The 13,630-nt window shown below is 45.7% G+C and overlaps 2 protein-coding genes across 2 annotated transcripts; one reads left to right on the top strand and one right to left on the bottom strand.

Moving 5' to 3' along the window:
- Nucleotides 1-226: 226 nt before the first annotated feature.
- LOC122369370 (palmitoyl-protein thioesterase ABHD10, mitochondrial-like) lies at nt 227-4,473 on the bottom strand. Its single transcript, XM_043344068.1, has 5 exons — nt 3,912-4,473; nt 3,343-3,482; nt 2,828-2,958; nt 2,003-2,167; nt 227-1,273 (listed from the first exon to the last, which is right to left on the bottom strand). The coding sequence occupies exons 1-5, from the start codon at nt 4,163-4,165 to the stop codon at nt 1,076-1,078; spliced, it is 888 nt and encodes a 295-aa protein (XP_043200003.1). The 5' UTR covers nt 4,166-4,473; the 3' UTR covers nt 227-1,075.
- A 3,706-nt stretch (nt 4,474-8,179) lies between these two features.
- On the top strand, nt 8,180-13,616 carry LOC122369368 (palmitoyl-protein thioesterase ABHD10, mitochondrial-like). The gene is made up of 6 exons (XM_043344065.1): nt 8,180-8,284; nt 10,062-10,339; nt 10,798-10,937; nt 11,407-11,537; nt 12,129-12,293; nt 12,812-13,616. Exons 2-6 carry the CDS (start codon nt 10,074-10,076, stop codon nt 13,157-13,159), a joined length of 1,050 nt encoding a protein of 349 aa, XP_043200000.1. The 5' UTR covers nt 8,180-8,284; nt 10,062-10,073; the 3' UTR covers nt 13,160-13,616.
- The last annotated feature ends 14 nt before the right edge of the window (nt 13,617-13,630 follow it).

Raw genomic sequence — 13,630 nt, 5'->3', positions numbered from 1 at the left:
CAGGAATGACGAAGCATATGGAATGCTAAGACGAAAACGTATATGTCAACTGTCATTCAAAGTTAAGCGGATGCATGCAAGACGTGTGCTATTCTAAAAAAAAAAATGTCGAAGGCAGACGCATGGCATTTCGTTAATGAGACTGCGGTCTGATTTAACTGCTCTCGGTTTACCTGGTTTCAGGTTTGTGCAAGGGTTTGTGTAGGCATATATAATTAAAAAAGGCTCCCAGGAATATGCGTTTTATTTCACGCTGACAATTAGATAGCATGAAAGTGAAGGCTTTCATCATCTCAAATTTACAAGACGATTTCCGAAGATCTTTCTCAAAATGTCTAGGTAATCATGGTTTAATTTTATTGTTGGAAGCTGAGGGCTTTCACATACACAATCTTCGAATGACCACGAACAGGGTTTTTGTTGCTGCCATGATTTATAAATGTTCAATAAAGCTTTATACTGCAAATTACGCCACCGTTTTGCGCCAGCTTAACAGGTATGTCACCATATCTAGATCTAGTACGCATACACTTAACACGATATTCTATATCTGCAAATAGTAAATACACCAAATACATTGCACTGAACCCATAATAAGAAGGCTTCACTGCAAGAAACCGAACAACTCGTATTAACGGCATGCTGAAATTCTGACAGCCTGTCACGCCTGATGACTATTAGAAACGGTCACCCTTCAGTCAGCGAAGTCAACCTAAAAACATTTATATCATATACAATATACGAGTACATACATATAGTGCATACACACGCTGACTGAACCGTTGTGCTCTGAGGTAGCCTAGCGAATAGCGGCATCGTTTATTATCTCTTCAATCTATACAGCACACACCTCTACCAGCCTCTACCCGCATTGAGCTCCGCCATTCTATAATGTAGCTTATCGAAATTCTTATCGAAATTCGACTCCAATAGGTGATCTCTACATGCATCTACATTTACTTCAACCCCATCCTCCAAAGGATCTATTGAGTTGCGACTCCATGGATGATCTCTACAGACTTCCATCGATCTTTCCACCGTCCTCCGGTGAAATCTACCGACACTCGTATGACCTCTACAGTCTGCTGGTGCCCGCCGGACCCTCCGGAACCGGGTAGTTTTCCAGCAGCTCCTCCACCGTCCTGATCTGCAGGTGCAGGTCCTCATCATCCAGCATGCGGTGGTTGCCCCGCTTCTTGAGGTAGATGCGGACGTCATCGTGCCCGATGGCTTCCATCAGTTGAATGGTGTTCTCCCAACGGGAAGAGGTGTCCTGAGAGAGAGAGAGAGAGAGAGAGAGAGAGAGAGAGAGAGAGAGAGAGAGAGAGAGAGAGAGAGAGAGAGAGAGAGAGAGAGAGAGAGAGAGAGAGAGAGAGAGAGATGGGAGTCAGTGTGAAACCAGGTCATGTGAAACCAGGCGGTCGCGTCTGACGTTTTGGAGGCCTTTGCTAATCTGTGTACAGGTAGATGAGCAAAGATGTGTCATATATGACATGTATGACATATCACATATGGCATATTCTAAATCTGTTATATATAGCACATATGACACATCATACATGACATATTCCCAGTGCGTGATATGACATCTGCGAATATACCATTCCTATCATACGAGTATGTGGAATGTGGATATGGATGCATATCAGCAAACAGAACCATGCCCTTACCGATGTCCTATGAACAATGAACATACGAGGGTATTTGCATGAAAAAGGTTACATTTAGCGCCAACTAGATGTTGATTATCTTCCGAGATTGGCTCATTCCACTAGCGCAGCTATGTAGAATTTGTAAACCCCGTTTTTTACGCTTACTGAACTGCGAGGCATGACATGATTAGCTGTTCTGGCACCCCAGTCCCCACCGAACCTTCGTACAATATCTCATTCGGGCTTTCTCTTAGGTCTCCTTAAAAAGATCTGTTCAGCTGTTTTACACCGATGTTAATGAGCCACAATCTCCACTGTGCGCTTCCCTAAGCGTCCTACTCAGTACTCACGTCGATCGCATGGACGATCCGCACCGGACAGCGGATGCTACCGAGTTGCTCTTCGTTCAGTCGAACCGCCTTCATTTCATCGAGGAAGTGTCTGGAGGCGGTTACTTCGCCCACCCAGTTGGCTTTGAAACGGATCGGTTTACCATCGCGTACCCGAGCTGCCGTCTGAGAGAGAGAGAGAGAGAGAGAGAGAGAGAGAGAGAGAGAGAGAGAGAGAGAGAGAGAGAGAGAGAGAGAGAGAGGGAGAGAGAGGAGGAGAGAGAGGGAGGGAGAGAGAGAAAGAAAGAAAGAAAGAAAGAAAGAAAGAAAGAAAGAAAGAAAGAAAGAAAGAAAGAAAGAAAGAAAGAAAGAAAGAAAGAAGGAAAGAAAGAAAGAACGAGAATAAGAAAGAAAGAAATAAAGAAAGAAAGAAAGAAAGAAAGAAAGAAAGAAAGAAAGAAAGAAAGAAAGAAAGAAAGAGAGGAGAGGCGGAGGTAAGTATGTAAGTGTAACTGGTGATGTAAAATACGCTTACTGCCTCAAACCTTGCCACATGACTGTCTTTCTTTGCTTACTTACGCACATGCAAAATATTTTGGATAAATAACAATTCCCACTAGGTATATTCCAGGTTTCTGAGAGTCACCCATCTAATCCTGGCAAAAGCAGTTCATCAGTGGACACTGCTATTGATAAGCCGAGAAAGTGTAAAAACTGGTTTCTTCGACTTAAAAAAAAACTTTGACATTAACCCCGTCTCGACCACAACGTCTCGTATCATTCACTAACATCTCACATCAGCATCCAGCTTTCGCTCCTACCTCGTCAGCCAGCTTTGTCTCCTACCTCTTCGTCAAGCGAGGAGACGATGTTCTCGAAGACGTCATCATCGAGACACTGGTTGACGGCCGAACCAATCAGCAGGAGGCTGTGGACTCGCTCCGGATAATTTACAGCCAGCAGAGTGGCCATCCACGCTGCAAAAAACGGCACGGCGGTATGGGAGTGAAAAGCCTCATAAGAAAGTGAAATGATCTATGATCATCACGAATTATCAGAAAAATTGATTGTGCACTGGTTAGGTTAGGTCAGGAGGTCGGGGTAGGTTAGGCATTGACTTTGGTTCTTCAATCATAGCTTTTGACGCAATTAGCACAAAATTTTCCCAAGCTTTATTCAAGCTTGATACTGAAACGAACAATCAATAACAATACGCTAATTGGTAATTAAGCTGGCATAAGGGTATGAGCCGGTGGTGCCTAGGCCAACGTTGAGCTCTTCAAGGGCACGACTCTATAAACGTTCACGTCAAAACGTGGGCGTTTTGATCTAACTACCAGCAAATATACAGACGAATTTACCTCCGTTACTGGACGATATAATCATCTGAGGACCATCGGTGAGATGTTCCATCACATAGCAGGCATCCTCGTACCATTTTTTGAAACTCAGCTGTGCCGAATCAGGCATCTTGGACTGACCGACACCTTCTGAATCATACCTGAGGGAGAGAGAGAGAGAGAGAGAGAGAGAGAGAGAGAGAGAGAGAGAGAGAGAGAGAGAGAGAGAGAGAGAGAGGGAGAGAGAGAGAGAAAGAGAGAGAGAGAGAGAGAGAGAGAGAGAGAGAGAGAAAAGAGGGGGACAGAAAGAGAAATAGGCAGAGACAAAGAGAGAGGGAGATAAAGGAAACTATCAGTTCGTTACATTCAGAATCGTAAAATGCAGGCAGCATACATCAGCATGAGATATAATCGAGTGGTATGAATTCATAAATTTCATAAATATTGACTATCAACTTTCACGTAAATGTTTGATTCAAAATTTAATTCTAAAAGATCGTTGCAAGCTTAGATGTTTTTTTTTTTAATAGCATCATCCTTCCGCATTCCGCATCTGTATCATCATTTTGCGTTATAATGTCTCCACTTACTTGACGAATGGATGACCGTGCATCGCACAGAACTCTTCCAGAATGTTGGCTTTGGCGATGTTCATTCGGGCAAAGTACCCTGGCACATAGATCAGCCCAGGCCTGCGAGGCCCCTCGATCTTGCAGTAGGCCAGGCGTCGAATGTAATCTCCATCTTCCGACCGTCCCAGGTCAGCAAACTGGGTCTCAACTAGATTATTTTTGCGGAAAATGCTCGACTTTTTAATGCCGCAGATGCGCTTGTTACCGTCCATGGCTGTGAGAGGGAGAACAAGGACTGAGGACCGCACGTGATGTGGAGTCAAGCTATCAGATAACACCGGGCCAACCAGAGCATAGGAGCGCCGCCACTAGGCACACAATAGTGACTTGTCGGTTTTCATATTTTAAACATATGCAAGGATACTATTCGGGAAATTGCGCCTGGAAATTTCACTTATCACCATCTTTGCAAAATGTACTGACAAGGAAAAGCGTTTTCTTTTTCGTAACAACAGCCACTTTTGGTAATTTGGCGTCATGCTGAATAGAGATAACCACGTTATCCCGCGTCCTGTATGCCAAATCATTTCATGATATGGACGACACGTGCGAACTTTGTCCCAGACAAATCGTCACGCCACCTCTCAGATAACCGCTACCACGCAGGGACACCGTGGGCCTTCAGAGGAGGATCCAGAAAGGTGATCTAGAACGCTGAGGGGCATGCCTGAAAATCTCAAAATTCTGTATGAAAAATATAATCGGATTTCGATTCAATACCAGTGCCGTGCAATTTAAAGCAAGCTGCTCCTGATAAAAGTTTGATAAATTATTTCTAATCTAAAAACTAAAAATCATCTATTTCGGGTACTGCAAGGGGAGCGTTTTCCCCATTCGCCTCCCCCTCCCCGCTCCTAGAACCGCCAGTATATACGCGTCTGTTACCCGCTGATACTCCAAGGTCTTATCTATACTGTGCTCGAATACAAGGCCGACGCCATAGTATATGCGTTAGGTTATGACGGTATGTCTTCGAGACTGTGTGCGGCTATGTGGGGAGGCTGTCTGTAACACTGCTGCATGGATGTTTGGGGGATTTTCGGGGGAGGGGCTGTCTTGGAGAGGGAACAGTTGGTGAAAAGGGGGCAAAGATAGTCGACATAATGTCTGTAAGACGGCGACATTTTTATTTGTTTTGGTGTTAGGCTTTGGGTCTTTCGGTCTAATGAGACTCTCAGAGCCGGAAGGATGATGGGAGTTAGGTGGAGACATTGGTCTGGACAGACACCCTGGTAAGTCGTCGGGGCTGAGCCCGTCTACAGGACAGGCCGACTAGCCCCCTGACACTCACTGCACCCGGCTACGGGCCTGCTCCTAGGGGAGCTTCCCGCATGGGATAAAGTTGCCCGTCCAGCCCGGAGCAGGGGGTGGAGGCATGGAGGAGAACGATTTGAATGTCCTGAGGATGGAAGCGACGGACCGCTGAGAGGGCGACAGGATTTCGGGAAGGAAAAACGTGACGCACCCACACCTACCATTGATAACCCACGTGCCTGTCGAGACGAAGATAAGAAATGGGACAAACCGTGAAAAGTGAGGTCTCCTCCATAAGAACTTATGCTTGACCTTCAAAAGTCAAAGCTAGTGATGATCTGTAAAGTTCGGATTGTTGTAAGAAAAGACTAGTCATACCTAATTAGATGATTTGTCGTCTATTGATAAAATCTCCCTCGCACGCGTCACTCCCTTGAACTTGAACTAAACGATACAATCACGTCATTCTTCAACGCAACTGTCCGAACTGGTCAGTTCAGAAGTCACATAATCCTAATAAGCCGTCAACAATTCGTCCGTATTCGTATCAATGCAATTCGTCCGTGTGCGCCTGGAGTGATGCTGTGCCGCAATGATCGAAAGGTTTCCATCCTACCGATAGATGGCAGCAGCAAAGCGCCTGCAGTGATACTGCGCCGCAATGCTCCGTAAGCAAATTATGAAACGTAGATAAAGAAATGTATAGGTATGGATAACGTTCTGTGCTTCTATCCTCAGGATACAGAAATCCTTCTCCTCCACGCCGCAACCCCCCTCCGGACTGGACAGGCAACTTTATCTCATGCGTGCTGCTCCCTTGGAGCGGCACCGCTGCAAGCTCCCGAGGGAGCGCACCCCGTCACCGTTCCGTGCTTCTATCCTCAGGATACAGAAATCCTTCTCCTCCACGCCGCAACCCCCCTCCGGCCTGGACAGGCAACTTTATCTCATGCGGGCTGCTCCCTTGGAGCGGCACCGCTGCTCCTGAGGGAGCGCACCCCGTAGCCGGGTGCAGTGAGTGCCTTGGGGCTGGGTGGCCTGTCCTCTGGACGGGCTCAGCCCCGGCGACTCACTAGGGTGCCTGCCCAGACCAATGTCTCCCCCTAATTCCTATCATCCTTCCGGCTCTGCAATGGTCTTGTCGACCGAAAGGGCCTAACCCAACAAAACAAACAAACAAACAAACAGCACCCCGTAGCCGGGTGCAGTGAGTGCCTTGGGGCTGGGTGGCCTGTCCTCTGGACGGGCTCAGCCCCGGCGACTCACTAGGATGCCTGCCCAGACCAATGTCTCCCCAGACCAATGTCTCCCCCTATATCCTATCATCCTCCCGGCTCTGAAATGGTCTAATTGGACCGAAAGGGCCTAACCCAACAAAACAAACAAACAATGTCTCCCCCTATATCCTATCATCCTCCCGGCTCTGAAATGGTCTCATTGGACCAAAAGGGCCTAACCCAACAAAACAAACAAATAAAGTATGGATAACACTCAGCAGCTGTCTGCCGTGGCTGTCTTCGAGACTGTGGCTGTCTGGGTGGGGGGGGGGGTGTCTGGGGAAGCTGTCTGGGAGCGAAAACGATCCATATCCAAAACAGCTACTAAAAGGAAATATCGTAAGCTAAAGAGAGTGAGCTTGACAGAGGGCCATCCACTGTATTGAGTCATCTGATTTTCGGAGCCAGGGTATGTGAAGTGAGGAAGTTGTTTATGCTTGACCTTAGCCTACGTTCCATTCCTTACAACTGCCTTCATTCTGAAGACAACCTCATAAAATACATGATGACATAAACTGTCTTGCCAAGAGTCAAGACTCTTAACGTCAGTGCATTTTGTAGGCAGAGTGGCAATAAAAATTTCCCACGATGGTCCCAGAGAGAAAAACGGACCTTCCGCCGTCGTGTCGACGGAAATCCCCAGCACTTATTTGATAGTGGCCAAGTCGACCTTCACTCGATTGGCAAGGTACATAGATATCGCTTACGCCTAGTAGTTGTCCGGCGTGATTCCTGAATAATAAATGTCTCGCATGATATTTCCATATTTTGTAATTATCTTGTGATTATAAGCACTAATGGATATTTAGTGCCTATCAATTAGCACAATCGATAGTTAGTGCTTACGTATGAATTAATTCAGTGATCAAATTAAGTGACTGTTATTTGTTGATGAAAACAGACAGGTTGACAGTGGGTATAAATGCTACAGAGACCTTTCGTTAATCGCTACTATAAATCGTCATTTATCTTAAATCGTTAATCGTTAATCATTAAATCGTTATGAAGTTAAAATTAGACACATTAATGGCCCGACGTTTCGCAGTATTTGCTTCCTCAAGAGCGACATTGACAAACGTTCAAAAATATGTATAGCAACATTTTCACAGGTTCGCACATTCCTCATGCAACCGGAAACATGACAAATGCGAGAACCTGTGAAAATGTTGTTATATTTCTTAATGCTTGTCGCCCTGGAGAAAGCAAATACAGCGAAATGCCGGGCAACTAATGTGTTTATTTTGAATTGATAACGATTTAACGATTAACGATTAACGATTTACGATAAATGAGATGCGTTCGCTGCTGGCAACAGATCACAGAAGCAACAACTGGGAAAAGCCTATCGCTCATCATAATTGTTTGAGACCAAGACACTCCAATATTGTTACTACAAACGTTGTTACCACCCACACACAACAACCACCTCTGTTATGATACACGCATGCGTTGAAGATGGGAAGACACGACATTGAATTTATCGATGCGCTGGGACATCCCACTCGTAAACGTGGGCCGTCCCTGACCGGTGATCACGTTGTGTTGAAATGAGCCACGATGACTCTGAGCGAAAAAGCCTCGGAGCTTATCTCGGGGCATAGTCTCGGAGATCCCTGATTTTGAGCCGGGGGCGCGGATAAGATTACCGACTGAGCACTGGTGCTATATATTGGAAATTTGGCCAGCTAGTGTCATTGCTGGTCGCAGCAGAGGCACGTTGAGGTCGCAAGTTCAGTGGAAGACATTTGGAGCTTCCGTAGTTCGCGGGATCACGCACCAGTCGACTACAGAGAGAGGAAGGTAGATAAAGGTACGAGTACTTCCAGGAAGTCGTGCAAAGATAACGTTACATTTTGTTTTGCCTAACGGTGCGCTGACAGGGGTAGGATAAAATTATGGCATACCTATCTATAATTAATCTGACAGCTCGAACCAGAACTTAGGCATCAAAATTGCATAATTAGGCTGGTCAGAATCTTATGCAAAGGTCTTAGGTCAAAGGTCTTGCAAAGCAAAGGTCTTAACCTTTTATCACTGCTGATGAGGGAGGCTGTAGCCCCCGAGAGCTACCAGCTAACACACAAATTACTGGTGTCCCACAACCGTTTTCAGTATAATTGCTACATAGATATGCAAAGATCATAAAATATCAGGCAGCACATCTATCACATATCCGAAAAATCATCTAATGTCAACATTTAGCGGAGCTGAATAATAAGGAGCAGCTCCTCGACGAGTTTACCGAATAAAATAGTCCAAAGCCGGAAGAGGAACAAGTATGTAAACGTAACGTTTACTATCTATGGAACAATACTAAGTTGCACTTTGAACAAGCACCAATGTTACACATAGTTAAAGTTATTTTTTACTTTTATGGTCAGCATTCGGGAAAATACGGGTACCTAAATTAAATGTTATAGAGTGGCGAACTACTAAAATGAGCAGCACGATTGAATAGAATAGAGGAATAAGTGTATGCTCACCAGGCATTTTCTATAGTCTAAGCTTAGCCCTAAATGAATGAATATATTTCCGAAACGTTCGTTCTTCGGTTCGAAAGTTCTTCAGTTCAAACTTTCAAACTCAAGAGGGAACGTTCCGAAATGCCTATTCATTTATTTCAGCCTAGGTGTTGACTTTTGAAGAGAGTGAGCATGCCAGTATTCCTCTGCGCCAAGTTCGAAATGTAAAATGTTCTAGGTTAAACGTTTTAAACATTATGTGACTGTGTAAGTGGTAGACGTTACTTTTATTCCATTATATAGTCGGAGAAAAATGAAGAGATGTATGTCAAATAGCAAGCATTTTGCTTTTACGATTTTAGCATACGTACCTGTCATAAAATTACATGAGGTTGAGTTGGAAAGGATTGCAGTGCAGCATGATTATGAGATGATTTCGTCCAGAATGTGGTTGGAAGAAAAATAGCAACAAGTTAATAGTCTAAATGTATAGTGGCGTAGCAAGCAAATTAAAATTTTCAGTATATATGACTTGAAAACTAGCACAGTTTTGATGCATTGAGATGGAATAATACCGGGCAAAGATTTGGGATAGATATTGCTGGCATTGGCATAAAAGTGCCTAGCTTGGTATGGACTGAACTAAGTAAAACGTCGATGGCATTCTTCCCATGGCGCGTATGCGTGTAGGGGATGTGTGATGTTTGTATGTGTGTGGGGGGGGAGGGAGGGATTCGCATGTGACATAGCCGTGCACGTGATTGACGGCCTAGTTCTGCAGCCTAGTTTCAAAACTGGAAAGTCAGAGGCCATTGGATACACCACTCGAGTTTGAAGTGGCCAGACCGTCTCATTTTCACACCATCGATATCTTATCTTTGATCAGTGGGTGGCTGTGGCGCCAGCAATCTCAGACCGAGTCATGCTTGAAGCCCATTTAGAGTCTGAAGTACGTAAATCGTTGAAGCTCATCCTCAAGTCAAAACTAGTTTAGCTGTTTAAGCGTAATCTTCCTTTGATACTTATTTACTTAAGCATGTTATCAAATAAAACAAATTCAATAAGCAAACATTGCCTTCCATTCACCGTAACTTATGCTTGATTCTCTCCGGCAGATTCTGTTCAACATGTCCAGTGTCGACACCACCACCAGTGGCAGCGGGGCAGCTCCAAAGACGAGCTACTTCCGCAAACACAATCTATCTCCAACTCAGTACGCCTACCTGGGTCGCCTTCACCGAGACGGAGAACCTCGCCGGTTCGCCTACTGTCGCATCGAGGGCACCCGTCGGCCCGGGATTATGTATGTGCCCGGATACTTTTCAAAAATGCACATCGCCAAAGCAAACATCATCGAAGAGTTCTGCCTGAGAAACGGATATCCGTTCCTGAAGTGAGTAGAGTATATCGGCTATAAAGATAGGAAGTGGGAGAAAGAGGGTTGGGTTAGTGCGAGGCGACATTTTTCTTAATATGCTATCATGCCGTTATGTGTTGTGAAGCTGCCGAGGAAAGTGGCAACATAATTCTATAAGCACTTACTTATCGATTTCAGCCTGATAAACGCACAAGCCGGCGTCGCTGACGTTATCGTGGATGAGACGATAAGATTTCGTTTCAATTTGCAATATAGCTCAGATATAGAGCAAAGCATATTGACCTCGAGTAGTCGAATTGTGACTACGCTCTTATCACGCAAGATCGGTCGATGAGAATTTAATAAACCGCATATAAGAGCACTACCATTAAATGTAACGGTAAATATTGCTTGGATGCCGCTTCATGTGTCAATCTATGCCATACCCTTATAGTCAACAGACCCGTTTGACTGACTGCCTTTCCCGTCCACAGGTACGACGCTGAGGGTATTGGGGAGTCCCGCACCACCCAGCAGAGGGAGGTGTCGTTCTCTGCCTGGTTCGAAGACGCCTGCCACGCCCTGGAGCATCTGACCACCGGACCCCAGATCCTGGTGTCTTCCAGTAATGGAGGTGAGAGCTGGGGACTCCGCTAAGCTAGTGATTAGTGCTGCTGTTGGTGCAGTGGAAAATGTCATATTTCAGCTGCAAGGGAAATATGTTACTTTTCACCATTTGGTGGTCACGCTACCTTGTTACTGTTTTCATAAACGAGTTCATAAGAACACTTTTTATTTTTAAACGGTACGTATCATTTTACGTCTCGTCTCAGAAACTGGCTATGCCATCTAAATTGCACCTTCTCAAGCTATGCCGTCATAGACTCGCCGTATTTTTAACAATAGGTCAATCTTTAATCCATTCAACGGATAGGAAAAGATGGTAACAGCTCTTCCGACATTTGAATGTACGATTAGGTAGTATCTGATGCGTTGCATAACTTATACCCAGTTCCTTTGTCGCATCTCTCCTCTGAACATGTCGTCTGAACATGTCGTATGAACATGCCGTCTGACCACATCACCTTCCCTCGCCTCCACAGCCTGGATGTCGCTGATGCTGGCCGCCAAATATCCCGAGCGGGTCCACAGTATCCTGATGCTGGCTCCTGCCGTCAACCACGGCCTCGACGACGACCTCTTCGAGACGCTGCTGCAGTCACTGGACCCTGAGGTAGGTAGCCTTGTGACCTCACGAAGTCCTGAGACCTCAGGGAGACTTGTGACCTCAGGCATCTCTGTGACCTCAGCCAGTCCTGTGACCTCAGCCAGTCCTGTGACCTCAGCCAGTCCTGTGACCTCAGCCAGTCCTGTGACCTCTGGCATTCTGAGACCTCAGGCATCCTGTGACCTCAGCCAGATCTGTGACCTTAGGCAGACCTGTCACCTCAGGCATCTTGTGACTTTGGGGAGTGCTGGGACTCTTGCCACGCACTGTGGTCTGCATTCCTTAACGCAGGCATCATTAACAAGACGTTTATCGGCTTTTGAAGGGACTGACTTTGCAGCTGAATACATGCATTGAGTTCATAATCGAGCACGTAACTCACTGGTGTTTTAATTAACATTCGTCTCGAAATACCTTACCGTCGTTCATATTTATTCTGCATTGTCTTTTCGTTCTACCATAAACCTGTTTCCACCGGTCCTCCTTCGCAAACACCGATCTGTGGGTGCTGATTATTTCAACAACAAATCATTTGACACATGTCACTTGATATTTGGCACTTGACACTAATATGACACCTGAAATTGACATCCACAGACGCAAGCGCGTGTGGAGGCTGGCGAGGCTGTTCGGTTCAAGGCCAACTGGGGTGTCGAGGTCACCTGCTCGAAGCGGTTCCTACAAGAAATGAAGGACCATCGTATTGACATCGACAAGCCGCTGGGGGTGCAGTGTCCCGTGCGGATCATCCATGCAATGGAGGTGAGAATGGAGGAAGAGAAAGATGAGAGAAAGAGGGAGGGAGGGAGGGAGGGTGAGAGAGGAATTTAAAAGGAAACAGGGATAGAGAAGGGATACAAAGAATGCAATAGGGTGGGATGAATGAGGATGAAAGACAGAGCAAAAAGACAACAGAAAAAGGTGAATGGGTGTGTGAACAAAAGAGTAAGGGTACGGGAATGGGAGGGGAAGAGGGAAGAGAGCAAAGAGAGGGATAGATAGTAGGATAGAACGAGCAGATGTACTAGTGACGGATAAATTAAGAGAAGAGGAAGGGAGATAGTCCGTCTCGGACAGTACTGACTGCTGACGCGCCGTTTCTATCAATTGAAAAACACAATGCTAACGAATAGTGTTTGTCAATTTTCAAACAGCATGCGGTTAAGGAATACGAGAGAAGAAGTGAGAGAGGACAGTAGCGGAAGCTCACAGCTGAGCTGACCGTTGTCTTTTCTCTGGCGACTCTTCCTTCTAATCTGACAACTATTCATCTTTCCCAGGACGACTCCGTTCACTGGGAGAACTGTCTGGATCTCGTCCGAGCCGTGCCCCACAATGACGTCCGCCTCTACCTGAAGAAGCGTGGCAACCACCGTCTAATGACGGAGGAGGACTTCCACCTGCAGATGGTGGCTCTGCAGGAGCTGCTGGATAAGTACCCGGTGCCTGGAGACCTGCCGCCGCCTCCTGCTCCTGTCTCCAAGGAGGAGGAGAAGGCTCCTGCGTCTGGACCGCCACGGGAGATGGCCGCCCTGCCACAGAGCCTGATGCAGAACTTGTTTGGGGAGATGGGTAAGAGGAGGAGCATTGCGAACAAGAAGGGTGGCACTCTTAAGAGCAAGTTGTAGCGGAGTTTGAAAGTAGAAAACGAAAAGTGTATTTTTTTTGTATTTTGAACATGCAGGTGAGAAACGTCGTACTGTTAAATGTGTTCGTAAGTTGCTCAGTGATATGTATGTAGGCTATTCTTGAGTATTGAAAAGGCGAAGAAGCCTTAGTGGTGCTGTTAGAATTGCTCCTACCCAGGCTACTGCAGAATGCTGACTGCGAAAAGTGTATGAACTATGAAGTGCCTTAGCTGTGCTATTTATTGTTACTGTACCCGTTGTTATGCATCACTGTATATCAAATTGTTTGAAAATGTCAAGCCATTTACGTTGTACATAATTGCGCCCGTCACAAATGTTAACTGATGACGCACTGAATATACCCAATGACCGAAGTAACTGCAATACTCATGGCGTTAGTCGGTTTCACTGTGAATATGACATCGAAATGAGAAAATAAATGCTAAGTGGTATCTAACTTGCGACAGAATG

Source organism: Amphibalanus amphitrite, unplaced genomic scaffold, assembly GCF_019059575.1.
Source record: "Amphibalanus amphitrite isolate SeventyFive unplaced genomic scaffold, NRLGWU_Aamphi_draft 001029F_arrow, whole genome shotgun sequence".
Classification (NCBI taxonomy): Eukaryota; Metazoa; Arthropoda; class Thecostraca; order Balanomorpha; family Balanidae; genus Amphibalanus; species Amphibalanus amphitrite.
Note: the sequence above shows the minus strand (reverse complement) of the source record. Positions and strands in the feature narration are given on the sequence as shown.